At 43.8% G+C, this 20,427-nt stretch overlaps 2 protein-coding genes across 2 annotated transcripts in view; both read left to right on the top strand.

Annotated features, from left to right (window-relative positions):
- Window positions 1–20,427, top strand: part of LOC144601114 (uncharacterized) — a 552,083-nt gene that overhangs the window by 488,149 nt on the left and 43,507 nt on the right. The window lies entirely within an intron of this gene.
- Window positions 7,149–8,123, top strand: LOC144601135 (G-protein coupled receptor 183-like; the record flags this gene model as incomplete). The annotated part of the gene is made up of 1 exon (XM_078413091.1): window positions 7,149–8,123. A coding segment is annotated over one exon (975 nt), but the record flags the coding sequence as incomplete, so codon positions are not given.

Below are 20,427 nucleotides of genomic sequence, written 5' to 3'. Positions count from 1 at the left end.
GAGGGTTGCAGTCCTAAGAAGGTTCCAGACCCGAAACATCGTCTGTCAATTCCCTCCACAGACGTTGCCTGACCCACGGGGAAGGTGTATTTTGTATTAGTTCCCAAATATTGGAGGTCAATGTTCCCACCGTTAGGTTATAAGCCACCCAAGCAAAGTATGAGGTGCTGTTCCTCCAATCATACCGTGAGATTGTGAATGAATAAGCAAACACACACGTTCTCTCTCTCTCTCTCTCTCTTTCTTTGTCTCACGCACATTCACACACACACACACACACACACACAGAAACACAGACATAACACACACAATCATACACACATTCACTCTCACACGCACACACGCAAATAACACACACGCACACACACACACACATTCACACATATGCACATAAACGAAAGGCGCTATGTAGGCATACAAAATATACCCAGAATTATAAGAGCACCAAGCTTAACTTGAGATGCTGTTCCTCCTATCATACCGTTAGTTTGTGAATGAATAAGCACACACACTCACATAGAGTCATATATGCAGTGTAGAAATTGGCCCAATTTGCCCACACCGTCCAACATGTCCCAGCAACACTAGTCTCGCCTGCCTGCGTTTGAGCCATGTCCCTCCAAACTTGTCCTATCCATGTACCTGTCTAACTGTTTCTTAAATGTCGGGATAGTCCCTGCCTCAAATACCTCATCTAGCTTGTTCCATACACCCATCACTCATTGTGTGAAAAAGTTATTCCTCAGATTCCTAGTAAATCTTTTCCCTTTCACCTAGAACTTATGTCCTCTACTCCTCGATTCTCTCACTCTAGGCAAGAGATTCTGTGCATCTACCCAACATATTCCTCTCGTGATTTTATACAGCTCTATAAGATTAACCCTTCATCCTCATGAGCTTCACGGAATAGAGACCCAGCCTACTCAAACTATCTGTCTAGCTCAGACCATCTAGCCCTGGCAACATCTTCGTAAATCTTACCTGAACCCTTTCTAGCTGGGCAATATCTTTCCGATAACCTGGTGCTCAGAACCGAACACAATATTCTAAATGCGGTCTCACCTACGTCTTATACAACTGCAACATGGCCTCCCAACATCTAACCTCAATACTCTGACTGCTGAAGTCGAATGTGCCAAAAGCCTTTTTGACTACCTTATCTACCTGCGACTCGACCTTCATGGAACCAGTACTCCTAGCTCCCTGTGCTCTACAACACTCACCGGAGGCCTACCATTTACTGTGCATGTCCTGCCCTTGTTAGACGTCAAAAAATGCAACACCTCACATTTCTCTGTATTAAATTCCGTCAACCATTCCTCAGCCCACCTGGCCAATCGATCAAGATCCTGCTGCAAATTTTCACAACTATCTTCACTATCTGCAAAACCACTAACTTATGTACCATCAGCAAACTTGCTAATCTTGCCCTATATGTTCTCATCGAAATCATTGAGGTAGATGACAAACAGTAACGGGCCCAACTTCTCAGACTGGAGGCACACCACTAGTGACATGCCTCCAGTCCGAGAAGCAATCTTCCATTATCAACCTCTGCTTCCATCCATGAAGCCAATTTGCTATCCATTCAGCTATCTCTCCCATGCGATCTAACCTTCCAGAGCAGCCGACCATGCGGAACTTTGTCGAATGCCTTACTGAAATCCATGCAGACAACATCTACAGCTCTGACCTCATCGACCTTTTTAGTCACGTCTTCAAAAAACTTAATCAGATTTGTGAGACACGATCTCCCACGTACAAAACCATGCTGACTATCCCTAATCAGCCCTTGCCCATCTAAATGCCTCTATAACCTGCCCCTCAGAATAATCTCCATGAACTATCCAATATTTTCCACCCTCCACTCTCCGGCACCTCTTCTGTATTTAAAGACTACTCGTAAATTTCAATCTCTGTCTCTGTCTCTGCCTCTGCCTCTGTCTCTGTCTCTGTCTCTGTCTCTGTCTCTGTCTCTGCCTCTGTCTCTGCCTCTGTCTCTGTCTCTCTCTCTCTCTCACACACACACACACACACACACACATGCACAATACGCATGCACACTCACACATTCACACACACACGAACGCGCACACGCACACAAATAAACAAACGAAACGCCACATTTAGGTATACAACATGACATCTAGAAATTTTAATTAAAAACTGTAAGTGAAATCATGCAGATAAATATGCAAACTGAGAAAACAAATCACAATTCCTGCAAGATGGACAAATGAATTAATTTGAATGCACGTGTGTATGTTACCAAGGTGAGTCCACGTTTGTTTATTGTTCCTGATGATCAAATTGTACAGGGCGTCACTTTGGAAATATTGAAATCTCAGTGTATACTGATTTATCGTCTACTGCAACGTGTCTTGTGACCAAGGTTAATTGGCAATAAACGTGTTTCCGTAGTGATACAACTGGTAGAGATTAGGCAAGGTTGTGTTCTTGCCCCTACACTCTTCAGCATGGTCTTCTCTGCCATGCTGACTGATGCCATCCGTGACTGCCAGGATGGAATACACATCAGGTACAGGACTGACAGCAGGCTGTTCAACCTCAGGCGCCTGTAAGCTGTTACAAAGGTGAAGGAGGCCATCGTCAGAGATTTCGTGTTTGCTGATGACTTCGCCCTCAACGTCAGCACAGAGCAGAAGATGCAGCATGAAATGGACTGCTTCTCACAGGCCTGTGACAACTTTGGTCTCTCCATTAGCACCAAAACGTCTGAAGTTATGTACCAGCCCGCGCCTGGAAAGCCCTACCAGGAACCACACATCACGGTGAAGGGGCAGAACCTACACGCAGTCGACAGCTTTACCTATCTGGATAGTACACCCTCGCGAGTGGTGAACATTGACGCTGAGGTCAACAACAGGATTACCAAGGCCAGCGCTGCCTTTGGGCGACTCCGTGAGAATGTTTGGGAGCTGAGAGGACTCAGCCTTACCACCAAGCTGAAGGTCTACCGTGCAGTGGTACTCACCACTCTTCTCTATGCCAGAGACCTGTTGCAGCAGAGAACAGACGCACTGCAGAGGCCCAGAGGAAACGCACCACGCACAAGGCCCGGGCTATCTCCACTTCCACCGCAGCACCCATCCACTTGTGTCCTACGTGTGGGCGTGCCTTCCTGGCCCGGATTGGCCTCACCAATCACTTCCGGATGCACAGTCACCAATCCTCCAACTGAAAGTAAAGCCATGGTCATCTTTGAACCCGAAGGATGAACAACAACAACAACAACAACAACAACAGCAGCAACAACAACAACAACAACAACAACAACAACAACAACAACAACAACAACAACAACAACAACAACAACAACAACAACAGAGATTGGGAAAAGTATGGGAGTGTGGGTTCCCTGAACTTGGAAAATTTAATGTTTAGGTCATTGCATTTTAAGAATATTGGCATTCTTGATCTCATTTTAAATGGGATGAGGCTAAAGAGAGACACAAGGAACTGGAGATGCGGGAATCGTGAGGAAAATGATGTGCTGGAATAACTCGCCAGGTCAGGCAGCATCAATTGACAATAATGGAAAAGCGATGTTTCGGGTCGAGACCCTATCGGCAGCCAGAAGAGGAAGGGTGAAAATGGCCCCGAGCCGAAACGTAGCCGATCCATTCTTTCCAAATGCTCTGCTTTTCCGGATGGGTTACTCAAGCAATTTATGTTTTGCCCTGGGTTGTAACATCTGCATCTTCTAGTATTTCCGTAGTGCGAAGGAGTCTACTTTCGAAAGGGGGGTTTTGTTATTTTCATCTCCTGGTGAAAAGTCAGTGTCTTATCCTCTCCAAACTGGGCTCAGCCATCTGAGAGAGAGTGTCGCACTTTCCACATTTCATTTGATTCAACACAAATGTAAACCACGTGAGAATCCCATGGCTGACAAGGGAAGTCAAGAACAGCATAAAAATAAAAGAGAAGAAGTACAACAAAGCAAAGAAGAGTGGGAAGCCAGAGGATTGGGACTCCTTTAAAGAACAACAGAAGATAACTAAAAAGGCAATAAGGGGAGAAAAGATGAGGTGCGAGGGTAAATTAGCCAATAATGTAAAGGAGGATAGTAAAAGCTTTTTTAGGTATATAAAGAGGAAATAAATAGCCAAGGCAAATGTGGATCGCTTGAAGACAGAAGCAGGGGAATTTATTATGGGGAACAAGGAAATGGCAGACGAGTTGAACCGGTACTTTGGATCTGTCTTCACTAAGGAAGATACAAGCAATCTCCCAGATGTTCTAGTGGCAAGAGATCCGAGGGTGTCGGAGGAACTGAAGGAAATCCACATTAGGCAGGAAATGGTGTTGGGTAGACTGATGGGACTGAAGGCTGATAAATCCCCAGGGCCTGATGATCTGCATCCCAGGGTACTTAAAGAGGTGGCGCTAGAAATTGTGGACGCATTGGTGATCATTTTCCAATGTTCTAAAGTATCAGGATCAGTTACTGTGGATTGGAGGGTAGCTAACGTTGTTCCACTTTTTAAGAAAGAAGGGAGAGAGAAAACGGGAAATTATACACAAGTTAGTCTTACATCAGTGGTGGGGAAGGTGCTGGAGTCAATTATAAAAGACGAAATTGCGGAGCATTTGGATAGTAGTAACAGGATCGTTCCAAGTCAGCATGGATTTATGAAGGGGAAATCATGCTTGACTAATCTTCTGGAATTCTTTGAGTATGTAACTAGGAAAATTGACAGGAGAGAGCCGGTGGATATGGTGTACCTCGACTTTCAGAAAGCCTTCGACAAGGTTCCACGTAGCAGATTAGAAGGCAAAATTAGAGCACATGGTATTGGAGGTAGGGTACTGACATGGATAGAAAATTGGTTGACAGACAGAAAGCAAAGAGTGGGGTTAAATGGGTCCCTTTCAGAATGGCAGGCAGTTACTAGTGGGGTACCGCAAGGCTCGGTGCTGGGACTGCAGCTATTTACAATATACATTAATTACTTGGATGAAGGGATTAAAAGTATCATTAGCAAATTTGCAGATGATACAAAGCTGGGTGGTAGTGTCAACTATGAGGAAGATGCTATGAGGTTGCATGGTGACTTGGACAGGTTGTGTGAGTGGGCGCAAGCATGGCAGATACAGTTTAATGTGGATAAGTGTGAGGTTATCCACTTTGGTGGTAAGAATAGGAAGGCAGAGTATTATCTGAATGGTGTCACGTTAGGAAAAGGGGACGTACAACGAGATCTGGGTGTCCTAATGCATCAGTCACTGAAAGGGAGCATGCAGGTACAGCAGGCAGTGAAGAAAGCCAATGGAATGTTGGCCTTCATAACAAGAGTTGAGTATAGGACCAAAGAGGTCCTTCTGCAGTTGTTCAGGGCCCTAGTGAGACCGCACCTGGAGTACTGTGTGCAGTTTTGGTCTCCAAATTTGAGAAAGGATATTCTTGCTATTGAGGGCGTGCAGCGTAGGTTTACACGGTTAGTTCCCGGAATGGCGGGACTGTCATATGTTGAAAGAGTGGAGCGACTAGGCTTGTATACACTGGAATTTAGAAGGATGAGAGGGGATCTTATCGAAATGTATAAGATTATTAAGGGGTTGGACACGTTAGAGGCATGAAACGTGTTCCCAATGTTGGGGGAGTCCAGAACAAGGGGCCACATTTTAAGAATAGGTGGTAGGCCATTTAGAACGGAGATGAGGAAAAACTTTTTCAGTCAGAGAGTTGTGAATCTGTGGAATTCTCTGCCTCGGAAGGTAGTGGAGGCCAATTCTCTGAATGCATTCAAGAGAGAGCTAGATAGAGCTCTTAAGGATGTCGGGGCGGAGTCAGCGGGTATGGGGAGAAGGCCGTGATTGAGTACTGATTGAGAATGGGTACTGATTGAGAATGTTCAGCCATGATCACATTGAATGGCGATGCTGGCTCGACTGGCCGAATGGCCTACTCCTGCACCTATTGTCTATTGTCTATTGTCTATAATTGTACGCAGTCATCCAAATACTACACCAATCAAAGACCGGGTTACATTTGTGCTGTCGGCAATGCGGGAACAGGGAGGAGCCGAAGGAAGCAACGCCATGCATCGTCAGCGAGCCTGGAGCAACTGATTCTGGGGAACTATAAAAGATCTCGGGAGTTGTTCCAACCTGTTGCGTTGTCCGTGGATTCATTCTGAACTGCCCATTTTGCCGTTTGTTTTTTTGTGTTCGTGTCAATCTACACATCATTTTCGGTAACAGGTGAGTCCACTTAAACATCCCGAGAGCAATATGGAGAGGAAGCTAGTAAATGAGACATATTTTCCTTATGGGAACAAGAAACCGCAGAAGCTGCAATCTTCAGCAAAGCAGAATGAGCTGGAGGAATTCGGAGGGTCGGGCGAAATCTGTGGAGGGAATGGACAGGCGGCGTTTCTGGTCGGGACTTCTCTTCAGGTTGATCTTCGTTAGGTGGGGGAACATTATCCTGCTTGATACAGAGAACGTGTGTTTTAGAGATGAGGGTTGGGTCACAGAGACGCAGCTTGTGGAGCCGCTGCCTCACAGCGGAACAGACCCGTGTTCGTTGCTGACCTCCGGTGCTGGCTGTCTCGAATTTGCACGTTCTCCCTCTGACCGTATGGGTGTCCTCTGGGTTATCCGGCTTTCTCCCACATCCCATAGACGAACGAGTTTGTTGCTTAACGGTATCTGTAAATTTCCCTGGGCGTGAAATGAGTGGATGCGAACGCGGGATAACAGAGCTGCATGCACGATGATCGATGGTTTGCATGGACTGGAAGGGCGGAAGTTCATGTTTGTACGCTATGCTTTCAATGAATCCGTTGAACTTAAATGCATTTTACCGAAGAAGGAGACTTGAAAAAATAATCGGTGTGCATGAATCTCGCCTTCAGGTAACGTTATCAATATTTTAACAACATTATTATCTACTCACAGGATTCGCTGTTCTACTCCATGCTGCCACAGAACGAACCTCTCGCGTCGACTCCTGCCCACAGGTTTCAGAGACAATAACCTGAGGGGCCATTGGGATTAATTCATTACTGTCGCGACTAAGACATTCAGGCTGCACGCAATCCTCTCCAGCCATCTTTGTCTAATACTTATTCCCATTTTACCATAATTGTCATCCATCGATTGTTATTCGTCAGCACATTTAAATGGCCACTTCGTTTAGCTGGACAGTAAGAAAAAACGGAGTCTTGTCAGGAAGCAACTCGACCAATGAGACTGGAAGCGCTACGCTGGCACCTTCCACGCATGCATTAGACGAAACAATGATAATTATGCTGAATTGCTGTCTTCCCTTGGTGATTATCTTGGGCACTGCGGGCAACTCAGTTGCACTCTGGCACATCGTGCGTCCTAAGAAGGTCTTGTCTGCAACTGAGGTGCTCCTGCTTGATTTGATCATTGTCGATTTTCTGATTATCATATCAGCTATTTGCGGATCTCTCGTTTCTATTCTCGGGTTGCAGATACAGTTACTCCACGCTATCTCCTTATTTGTAACTCTCATCAATCTTTATGGAAGTCCATCTTTCATGACCTTCATTGCTATTGACCAATACATAGCTGTTGCCCACCCAATCCTGTTTCATGCCTGGAGAAGACCCCGATATTATGTCGTTCTCTCCGTTCTTATTTGGCTCTTTGTGTTGTTGTTGATCAGTCCGGGCTTTTACGTATATATAAGCACATTTACTGATGATTCTCCGTGTCAAACAATGCATTCCATGTCGATGGGTTGGAAAATATACTTGCTATTGTCTGAAATTATGTTAAATGTTATCCCAGCTCTAGTTCTATTCGCCTGCTATGCGTTGACCGCAAAGAAACTGGTGGAGATGGGAGTTGGCAAGGAATCCATGAACCTGATGAGGAAACAAGTGCTGAAGACAATTGGGACGATTTTGGCCCTTCTCCTTTTCTGCTTTGCCCCGTATCACTGCGGCGAACTCTACATTGAGATTATGGAACTGGTCTATCCAGGTCATGTGGGCTTAAGGCTTTACAGTTGCTATGTTAAATCGTACACTTGGCTCCTCACCTCTTTCGCCGCTTTCCTTAATCCCTTACTGTATATCTTCAGGTCTCAGAATTTCCAATGGAGAATACGCTGCTGTACCGTGTAGAATCAATTTTTATATTAGACGTCAGCACGGGAATGTCTACTTAGAACTTTTTGGGAGTATGGCTCACTTCTTAGTCAAAACACAAATATCTGGACGAACTCAGCGGGTCTTGGTAGCTTCCATGGTATGATTGCTAAGGCGACGTTTCTGATAGAATGGGGGAGGAAGGTTGCGACTAAATGCTTCCACAAACGATTCCATATCAAGGAAAAGAGACATGGTTTTGACTTTTCATTCGCTATACATCTGCGTTCTAATCTGTTACCGTGTTTTAGGACGTGTTCGTGTTTACAGTGTTGCTTATGGTCAGGATGGTTGGTGTGGATTGTGTTCAACTCGCAGCGGAAACCTCAACGTGTATTCTCTATTTCATCAGATATTAATGTTTTACAGGAACTATGTGAGACTATAACACCGGACTCCCTAACGTTGTTGCTGCCGTTCTCAATCCCTTGCTGTATACCACCTTCACCTTTCTGGCACAGATTTAGAAGACATCAATCCGTTCCTCTTCATCATAGTGCAGTGCTACGGCTGATAGTGCCGCAGCCTCTCGGCGCCAGAGACCCGGGTATCCCATCCTGACTTCAGATGCTAGATGTGTGGTGTTTGCACGCTCTCCGTCACCGCATGAGTTTTATCCGGGTGCTCCGCCTTCCTACCACGTCCAAAATACGTGCAAGTTTGTAGGTTAATCGGCCTCAATAAATTGTCCCTTGTGTGCAAAGAATAGATGGGTAAATGGGTTATCATAGACCCAGCGTGAAAGGAAGCTCGATGGGCAGCGTGGTTTCGGCAGGACGAGATGTCTGTTTTCCATCCTGTTGTAACAGAACTAAGAATGTGAGGTGATGCGGAAGCAGGGTCTCAAACCCAGGCGCAGACAATTCCTCCATTCGCAGATGCTGCTGCACCCGCTGAATTCCTCCACTTCGTTTTTTTTTTGCTTTAAAATATTAAACTTAGGTTAGAACCGGTAGCGTGAAAAATAGCAGATACACATAAGCTCGAAATTGTATATAAGGGAAATACTGAAGGGACTAATATAAAATTTCAAACCGGACGTCGCGCTACTTTGTCTAGTTAATAACTATTTAATTTAAAGATTATAAAATTTCATATTCAAGGCGAATAAAAGTATCATGCTATTACCGCAGCTATTTACAATATACATCAATGACTTGGATGAAGGGATTAAAAGTACCATTAGCAAATTTGCCGATGATACAAAGCTAGGTGGCAGTGTGAACTGTGAGGAAGATGCTATGAGGTTGCACGGTGACTTGGACTGGTTGTGTGAGTGGGCGGATGCATGGCAGATGCAGTTTAATGTGGATAAGTGTGAGGTTATCCACTTTGGTGGTAAGAATAGGAAGGCAGATTATTATTTGAATGGTGTCAAGTTAGGAAAAGGGGACGTACAACGTGATCTGGGTGTCTTAGTGCATCAGTCACTGAAAGGAAGCATGCAGGCACAGCAGGCAGTGAAGAAAGCCAATGGAATGTTGGCATTCATAACGAGGAGTTGAGTATAGGAGCAAAGAGGTCCTTCTGCAGTTGTACAGGGCCCTAGTGAGACCGCACCTGGAGTACTGTGTGCAGTTTTGGTCTCCAAATTTGAGGAAGGATATTCTTGCTATTGATGGCGTGCAGCGTAGGTTTACTAGGTTAATTCCCGGAATGGCGGGACTGTCCTATGTTGAAAGACTGGAGCGACTAGGTTTGTATACACTGGAATTTAGAAGGATGAGAGGGGATCTTATCGAAACGTATAAGATTATTAAGGGTTGGACAGGTTAGAGGCAGGAAACATGTTCCCAATGTTGGGAGAGTCCAGAACCAGGGGCCACAGTTTAAGAATAAGGGGTAGGCCATTTAAAACAGAGATGAGGAAAAACTTTTTTAGTCAGAGAGCTGTGAATCTGTGGAATTCTCTGCCTCAGAGGGCAGTGGGGGCCAATTCTCTGAATACATTCAAGAGAGAGCAAGATAGAGCTCTTAAGGATAGCGGAGTCAGGGGTTATGGGGAGAAAGCAGGAACGGGGTACTGATTGATAATGATCAGCCATGATCACATTGAATGGCGGTGCTGGCTCGAAGGGCCGAATGGACTACTCCTGCACCTATTGTCTATTGTCTATTGTCTATACCCAAACGAATGGCTCTTTGCGTTTGAGCAATAAACTTCCATGTTGCTTACAATAGTGACGGTATGAGAGCGTTAGTATCTTTTAAATTAGGCGCTTTGCCCTGTGGAAAGTTGAATGTTGAGTGGATGTCCACCTCTGGTGTGATAGTGCTGTTTGGAGCTAGCTATTTTTGGAGATACAGACAAAGAAATGCAAAAAAATATTTAGGGGAAGCACATGTAATTGCAAAATATTATGACAGGGGAAATATGTAGTAATAGCTATCAATGGCGAATTGAATAGAACGACAATCATAAGTCTTAGAACACAAAATGCTGGAGTAACTCAGCCGGTCAGACAGCATCTCTGGAGCATATGGATAGGCGACGATTCGCATCGGGATCCTTCTTCAGATTGAAGAGTTTGAGCCGAAAGAAGGGTCACGACCCGAACGTCACGTTTCCATATCCTCCAGGAATGCTACCTGACCCATTGAGTTACTCCAGCACTTTCTACGCAAGACTTCGGCAACTGCAGTTCCTTGTGTCTCCATCTAATAATAAGGCAACAAAACGCACACAGACGCGCACGCACACACGCATAGTGCGCGCTGTTTAGGTGCACAAATTGATATCGAGAAATTAAGATTTTAAACGGTAAGTGAAGTCATGCAGACAAATTTCTAGTTCTAGAAAACGAGTGGCAACAACAGCATGACGGAGAAATTGAATAATTTGAATACAGGTACGTGTGTTGCCATGGTGAGGCAGCGTTTGTTTGCTGTTCCTGTTCAAACAATGGCATAGGCCTGGCGTCACTTTGCAAGTATGGAAATCTAAGTGCTGCCTTTGTGCAGCTTGTATGTGCTCCCCGTGACCGCGTGAGTTTCCTGCGGGTGCTCAATTTCTCCCACATCGCAAAGACTTGTGGATTTGCAGGTTAATTGGCCACTGAAAATTGTCCCTTATATCTTTGGAGTGGGTGAGAATGCGGGATAACATAGAACGAGTGCGAACGGGTGATCGACAGTCGCCATGCACTCGATGAGCCGAGGCGCTTGTTTCTATACTATATATTCGTACTAATCTTAAGCTAAACTCATTCTCCTCTTTTGACACACCCCACGTCACATTCACTGCCTTTGCATTCAGCATTTGCAATATATTCTGAAATTGGTTACCTTTGATTATTATTCCAATGTAAACGGCATTTGGGGGGGGGGGAGTCCATACCCACCATCGACTGGGGCAGAGAACTTTCCGGAGGTTCGCGGAGAGAAGAATTTTCCAAGCCTTATTTTATGATCACCGTGAAGAAGGATCCCATCCGGAAACGTCACCTATGTTCTCTAGAGATGGTGCTTGACCCGCTGAGGTACTCCAACACTTTGCGTCTTTCTTTCTAAACCAACATTTGTGCTTCCTTGTTTCTATCTCTTATTTTACAACTAGGTCACTTTATTCTTGACTCTCCCACCAGTGAAAAATCTTATTAAGGCCTTGTCTCCGTGTTGAACAAAGGACACAATGGTAATTGAGGAAGTGCAAAGAAAGATTACCAGATTGATTTGTCGGATGCCGAGTTTGTGGTGTGAGCAGATACAGTGTCAATAAATTTCTTGAGCTCAGAATAATGAGACGACCTCGTTGAAACAAAAGATAAAGCTGAAGGGAAACGCACGGAAATGCAGACCCTGAGACGTTGAGTAAAACACAGTGCTGGAGTAATTCAGGGGGTCAAGTAGCACCTGCGGGGAGAATGGCTAAGCTACCTTTCGGGTCGGAATCCTTCTTCAGACTCAGAAGTGTGAAGATGGGTGCCGACTGGGAAGGTCCCCTTTTCCATAGATGCTGCCTTTAATGCTGAGTCATCCCAACATTCTGTGTTTTATTAAAGCGTAAGAAATTTGACTACATTATATTTTCTATTTCAGGGACGAATTTAAGTACGAATTATTTGTTTATATTCACGATGACGCAATCATTTTGAACTGATGGTGGTTCAAGATGCTATGGTTTAGTTGCCTCTCTGGCGACTAATATCAATTATATCAGATTGTTACCGCCGCTGTGCACACATTGAAGATATCCCAAGCAAACAGGTATCTGCAGACAGTGCACCCTCCAGCATATGGTCAATTACTTGCTATTTATTGCCCGATTCTCGCATCCATCGTAGTTTCAGGTGAGATGCAAGTGTCGCAAGTGATACAAACGTCACCCATTCATTCTATCCAGAAATGCTGCCCGTCTCGCTGAGTTACTCCAGCATTTAGTGTCTAAGTTCGATCTGCGGTACCTTCTCACAAATACAAGTTTTAATGCGGGATTTTCTGAATTAACTCTTTGGAAATTGTGCGTAGGAAAATAACTGCAGATGCAGGTTCAAATTGAAGGCAGACACAAAATGCTGGAGTAACTCAGCGGACCAGGCAGCATCTCAGGAGAGAAGGAATGGGTGACGTTTGTATCACTTGCGACACTTGCATCTCACCTGAAACTACGATGGATGCGAGAATCGGGCAATAAATAGCAAGTAATTGACCATATGCTGGAGGGTGCACTGTCTGCAGATACCTGTTGGCTTGGGATATCTTCAATGTGTGCACAGCGGCGGTAACAATCTGATATAATTGATATTAGTCTCCAGAGAGGCAGCTAAACCATAGCATCTTGAACCACCATCAGTTCAAAATGATTGCATCATCGTGAATATAAACAAATAATTCGTACTTAAATTCGTCCCTGAAATAGAAAATATAATGTAGTCAAATTTCTTACGCTTCTTCGTCAGTCTGAAGAAGGGTCTCGACCCGAAACGTCACACATTCCTTCTCTCTTGAGATGCTGCCTTCCCGCTGAGATACTCCAACATTTTGTGTCTACCTTCGTTGAAACGTATAGTTATCATTGTTCTTTCCATCACGCTCACACGTTATTGGAGTAGAATTAAGCCATTTGGCCCATCGAATCTAGTCCGCAATTTAATCATGGCTAATCTCTGCCTCCTAATCCAATTTTCCTGCCTTCTCCCCAAAACCCTTGACGCCGTTCTAATCAAGAATTTAACTGTCTCTGCCTTAAAAATATCCACTGATTTGGCCTCCACAGTGGCAATGTGTTCCACAGATTAGGTACCCTCTGACAATCGTCACCATTATTCTTTGTTCTTTAAACTAACTCTATACGTTTGATCCGTGTTGATGCTTTATTTAATTGCTTGCCTTTGGGAATTTCATGGGTTCCGCGAACGCTAGTTCGGCACATGCGACTTATAGCTGGCATAATAATGTGTGATGTTCGGGTGGACTGCATGTGAAATTCCGCAGAGTGGGAAAAGATCTGCCCAAGTACCGATCGTAGAATAATATTCGACCGACACATGCCTGCTGAGATAAAGCCAGATCGCGGGGTCTGACAGGGACAACAGCACTTGGCTTCACGCATTATTCTGCCCCCCACTAACAACTGCGACTCATGGGTCGCGTAAAAGGCTATGGATTGATTCAAGGGTTTCACTTTCAAATGTTTCGCAGTACCCCGCAGCTTGCCAGCTCAGTCTAAACCAAATATAATTAACTTGCGCGTTTGGAGCGCAGGAGTGTGAGTCCAGCATCAATCCCGTTTGCCGCTCGGCTTGTATTTTCGGCTGTCTGCCAACGTACAGACAGCTCGCCACAGATGACTCAATCTTTACCCCTTCCGCAAGTCTTACCCTCGTGGCATCCAAACTTCCGTTCTTTTGTCACATCAACACGTTTTGTTTTTAATATATATTTTATTGATAGGTACAACGTGGGAAAAGACCCTTAGGCCCACGGAGTTCATGCCGACCATTATTCTCCCAGAGGAACATAGAAAATAGGTGCAGGAGAAGGCCATTCGGACCTTCGAGCCAGCACCGCCATTCATTGTGATCATGGCTGATGATCCACAATCAGTGACCTGCCTTCTCCTCATACCCCATGATTCCGCTAGCCTTAAGAACTATATGTAACTCTCTCCAGTGAATTGGCCTCTACTGCCTTCTGTGGCAGAGAGTTCCACAAATTCACTACTCTCTGGGCGAATAAGTTTTTTCTCGTCTTAGTTTTAAATGGCCTCCCCTTTATTCTTAGTCTGTGGCGCCTGATTCTGGGCTCCCCCAACATTGGGAACATTTTTCTGCATCTAGTTTGCTCAGTTCTTTTATAATTTTATATGTTTCTACAAGATCTCCTCTCATCCTTCTAAATTCCATTGAACACAAGCCCAGTCTTTCCAATCTTTCCTCATATCACAGTCCCGCCATGCCGGGGATTAACTTCGTGAACCGACGCTGCACTACCTCAATAGCAAGAATGTCCTTCCTCAAATTAGGACACCAAAACTGCACACAATACTCCAGATATGGTCTCACCAAGGCCTTGTACAACTGCAGAAGAACCATTTTACTCCTATACTCAAATTCTCTCGTAATGAAGGCCAAAATGCCATTAGCTTTCTTCACTGCCTGCTGTACCTGCATGTTTATTTTCAGTGACTGGTGTACAAGGACACCCAGGTCTCAATCACATTAGTTCTATGTTTTCATTAGTTCGCATTAGTTCTATGTTTCCCCACTCTCTCCTCCACATACCAGGGGCAATTTTAAAGGGGGCAATTAACCTATAAACTAGAACGTCTTTGGGATGTGGAAGGAAAGCGGTGTATCCGAGGAAACCCAAGTGGTTGGAGGGAGAAGGTGCATTTTCCACACAGACAGCTGCGCGGTCGGAATCTAACAGGGTCTCTGGCGCTGATGGGCTATAGTCCTACAAACTGCGCTACGTTGCTTGATCTCTCAGCGAGCACCCTCTTACACCCCAATTGTACTAACTATAATTCAGTGCCCTCTACCACTTCCAGTTTCTTTGCGATTAGACCGGTTTTGTCAATAAGACTTAGTTTCACTTCGAGTATCAAATATATAAGATATTTATGCCATACAGTAATCCGGTCCTTTCCTTAACTCCAGCCCTCATACGCTATAATCGTTCTTTAATACAACAACTCTGTCGGTCATACTAATTTACCAGTGTGCATCAATTCTCAAATTTAACCGACGTTCTTCGCTGTCTAGTTTTATCGCGTTCGCATTCTTGAACCTCCAACGAAGTTTAGTAAAAAGGCGATAGATTTGTCCCCTTCGATTACACTATTTTCTTGATCTCTTCGTCAATCTGCGCAGATCGTGGGGATGTCGGCTTCCAAGAAATAATCTTAAATATATAGCAGGAAATTCCGATCGATTTAAAGCTTCTACTGGGATTTATATTTCTCCCTCACATCCATTTCTCCCACTATTCCGTCTCTACCTCTCCCCAACCTGCCTCCCCCGCCCACCCTTCCACCTGTATCACTCTCTCGCGCTTGACATTTCACTCCTTTCCTTATCTGACACTCTTTTGTCTCCTTTTCACCTCTAGCCTTTGTCACTTACTCCGCCCATCAGCCGGTCAAATGCCCTTCGCCCACACCCATTTGCGACTTGCCATTTGTCCCGGTCCCACGTCTCTTTTCACATTTTGCAGCCCCTACTACAATGTCCGATGGAGAAATCGACCCGAAACGTCGTCTGGTCATTTCCTCCGCAGATGCTGCCTGGCCTTTTGAGTATCGCCAGCGTTTTAATTTTTTGTAATAGATTAAACGGCAGAAATGAAAATGCATTGTGTCGATTTAAGAAATTAACATATATTGCGACGGTCCGGTCAATTTTAAGCTTTAAATATATATTTTAATTCCCATGTTATTTCTTTTTTGGGCATTACGGACTCTGCGAGACGAAGGCCCTGTTTCCGCGATGTATCTCTAAAATTAAATCTAAGAAACTAACTGGCTTAGTGGTATTTATTTCCGGAGAACCTCCCTGTTCATAACACCGACGTGTCGCGTCAGTTCCGTGGTGGTATTTTCCACCAGGGTCAGCTCGGTTTGGGTGACGGTCGCTTTCACCTTTGATTGATTTGTGGCCATTTGTTGCCAGAAAATGAAAACATTGCACGGGGAAAACGGCGATCCTGATTATAAGGACGGTGTGCATCCTAAGTTGTTTAAAAAATATCCCGCTTTACTTCACATACGAGCCTTTGTTCTTTTTTTACACTTTAACCTTTATTGCTTTATACATACACAAATAAAACACACATATAACAACGAAACTTACAACGTTGTTCAGTTTACAATTAATGATGCAGTATACAGAACTATTTTCTTATTAAAACATTTTCCAATAACTTACATTATTGTCAATACAATTATACAGTGTTTATGTCTTTATTTCTATACCTAATCCATTTTCCCATTTTCTGTTAAACTCGTCTTCTTTCACTCTTAGAGAATATGTCATTTTTTCCATCACAAATATTTCTTGTACTATGTCTAACCATTGTTTAAGTCTGGGTGTGTCCGCTACAAGCCAGTTTCTTGTACTGGCCTTTCTGCCAGCTGTAAGTAGGATTTTAACCAAGTAATGATCTTCCTTCAGCACCACTGTAATTATATTACCCAGGTATGAAATGGAACACTTCTTGGAGACTATATATCCTAATACCTCCTTTAATACTGAATTCACTCTGACCCAAAATGGTTCTATTTTTGGGCAACTCCTGAAGATATGTGCATGGTTTGCGTCTGTATGGCCACATTGCCTCCAGCATGTCTGTTGCTTTAGAATTTGCTTGCTTTTTATGTTAGGCATAATAAAGAAACTAATTAAAAATTTCCAATTAAATTCTCCCCATTTTTGTGAATTAGTGGATGTCTGTAGTGTTACACACATATGATGCCATTCTTCTTCTGAGATTGTGATGTTCAATTCCTTTTCCCACTTAAACTTTTACATAAAATGTAGTTTTAGCTTGACATTCCATCAAACTATGATAAAGTTTAGAAATACTACTTGATGTGTTTTGATGATACGCATTGACTGTCACTTCTACCACTGGATTCTTTTCTTCTGGTGCCTCCCTTTTTACTTTTTTGTTGTAATATTCTCTCAGTTGGAGGTATATAAACAAGTCTTGGTTCCGAAGTGCAAATCTGTCCTTCAAATCTTGAATACCTCTTAAGTCTCCATTTTCAGAAACAGTACAGAATGCAGTCATTCCTTTTTTCATCCACTCTTTAAATGTTGAGTCATACATCCCTGGTTTAAATTCACTGTCCAAAGCTATCCATCTTAACACTTTTTGTCCTTTATTCAATTTAAGTTGTTTGGTAAGAGTGAACCAGGTTTCTAAAGTAAATATCGTTATTGGATCGATTATACTCCTGATGTGTCCAGGAAGCGCTTTTTCTCCCAAGAGTGTTTAGACGTGGAAGTCAGGGATATATGTCTCAATCTCCACCTAGCTATGTAGCTATCCTCACACCAATTAATTAGTGGTCGAAGTTGGGCTGCATAGAAATATATCCTAAAATTTGGAAGTGCCATTCCACCTTTGTCCTTTGGCAACTGGAGTGTAGTGTATCGAACTCTGGCCTTCTTTCCTCCCCAAATAAATCTAGATATTAATTTATCCCATTCTGCGAATTGTTTTAGTGGTACATCTATTGGCAGTAATTGAAACAAGTACAATAGCCTTGGCAATTCATTTTCACCACATTTATCTTACTACTAACGTCCATTGGGTAGGTGGACCATCTTTCTATATCCTTTCTTATATTTTGGTTGATGTGATTATAATTGGCCCCATACAACATTGATATATATTTTTCGTTATATATACCCCTAGATCTTTAATTGATTTTGAATCCCATTAAATATTATACTTTTGCTTGATTTCTTCTGGATGAGCACAATTATATAGGAGGATTTGAGTTTTTGAAATATTCAATTTATATCCTGCATAGAAATTAAATTTCTCCATGACCCCCATCATCCTTGGAAAGGAGGTGTTTATATCCGTGAGATACATCATTACGTCATCTGCAAAAAAGGCCAATTTTATGTTCTCTTTCTCTTATAGTTACTCCCCTCAGTTCCCTATCTTGACGGATCGCTTGGGCCAATAGTTCAATATATATAGCAAACAGGGTAGGGCTAAGACAACACCCCTGTCTCGTTCCTCTTCCTGACACAAATCCCTCAGTTAAGGACCCATTCACCTTTACTCTTGCAGTAGGTTGCTGGTAAATTGCTTCAATAACTTGAATTGAATCTTCGGTAAAGCCAAATCTTTCTAGTGTTTGATATAAGAATTCTCAATTAACCCTATCGAAAGCCTTTTCCGCATCGAGGCTTATCAGGACATATCAGGTTGATAACTTGAAGAGAGCTGGAGGCAGGACCAAGACTGGCAAGTGACAAGTGGATACAAATGACGGGCAGTTTGGATAGATAGATGGTTGGACGAAGGCTCGCGACGAAAAGATAAAACGTGTGAGATAACGCTCGAAGTGCCAATTGTGAAGCGAGAGGAAGGAATATCGGTAAAAGGTGACGGGGAAAGGGGCGTGGAGAGAAATCGGTATGAATCCAGATGGGGCACAGGGAAGAGATGGGGTAAAAACGGTGGAGGGATAGTTTGTAGGTTAGTTACAAAATATTGGAGGTGAATGCTCATACCGTTAAGTTATCAGTCACCCAAGCCAAATATGAGGCGCTGTTCCTCCAATCATACTGTGCGATTGCGAATGAATAAGCACACACACGCACACGCGCACACACACACACACACACACACACACACACGCGGAGGGCGCTGTTTCGGTATACAAAATTATATCGAGAAATTGTAAGAGCACAACGTGAGATGCTGTTCATGTATTCAAACCGTTATTTTGCGAGTAAATAAATATGCACACACCCAGACGCACACAATAAGCTTTCCCACACACACTCTCTCACTCTCACATACACACATTCACACCCAAGCACCCACCCGCGCGCGCACACACACAAGTATATAAACAAAAGGAACGTCCAGTTTAAGTATACAAAATGATATCTAGAAATTTAAATGTAAAACGGCAAGTGAAGTCATGCAGATGAATTTGCAGACCCAGAAAACAAGTGGCAATTACGCAAGATAGACAAATTGATTGATTTGAATGCAGGTGCGTGGGCTGCATTCAAATCAGGTGCGCGAGTCAGCGTTTTGTTTATTGTTCCTGATGATCAAATGGTACTGGGCGTCACTTTTGAAGTATGGAAATCTCAGTGTGTACTCATTCATTGTCGACTGCAACGTGCCTTACAACCAAGGTTAATCGGCAGTAAACGTGCATCCACAGTGACGCAGTTTGCAGAGCTGGTAACTGTTCGCGCCAGAGACATGTTCGATCCTGACCTCGCGTGCTATCTATTTGGTGCTACTTGTCCCAGTGACTGCGTGGTTTTTTTCCGGTTTCTCCGTTTCGTCCAACATCCGAAAGATGTACAGGTTTGTAGGGTAATCGCCCACTGCAAATTTCTCCTAATTTGTATGGGGCAGATGAGAAAGTTTCAAAACTCACAAGTGGTGTAAACAGACGATTGATGGTCAGCGGACACCACGTGGGCCGCAGAGCTTAATTCCAAGCTGTATCTTTAAACCAAACTTAAACTAATTGGACCATCATCCCGTCAGTGAACGCCTTGCACATCAAAGTCAATGCAAAGGGGAAAAAGTGGACAGATGTTGTTTCGCCTGAGGATCCTTCTTCAGACTGATCACACCCCCTCACCGATTTGTGTTGCTCTGCAGTTTGCAGACAGGTCCAGTTCTGAAATGTGGTTTGGCCATTTCCCTCCACAGGTGTGGGGAAATTTTGAGACATAAACTGGTGGAAGATGGGTGGAAACGGATTGGGGAACTGGAGGTGGAAACTGGTGGGGATGGGGGGATGTGGGGGGTGTTGAAAGACAGATGGAGCCAGGATGGAGAAGGAATGGAAAAGTTTAACAAGTATGGAGAAAATCTGCGACTGAGTAAAGAATTGAAGTGTTGTCATAAGGTCATGGGATAGGAGTAGACTTAGACCATTCGGCCCAGAATGTCTACTCCGCCATTCAGTTATGGCTGATCTATCTCTCCCTCCGAACTCCATTCTCCTGCCTTCTCCACGAAATCTCTGACACATGCACTCATCAAAATTCTGTCTATCTCTGCCTTAAAAAATTCAACTAATTTGGCCTCTATTGCCTTTTGTGGCAAATAATTCCACTGATTC

Source organism: Rhinoraja longicauda, chromosome 16 (genome assembly GCF_053455715.1).
Source record: "Rhinoraja longicauda isolate Sanriku21f chromosome 16, sRhiLon1.1, whole genome shotgun sequence".
NCBI classification, from domain to species: domain Eukaryota; kingdom Metazoa; phylum Chordata; class Chondrichthyes; order Rajiformes; family Arhynchobatidae; genus Rhinoraja; species Rhinoraja longicauda.
This window is presented reverse-complemented; position numbering and strand designations above follow the sequence as displayed.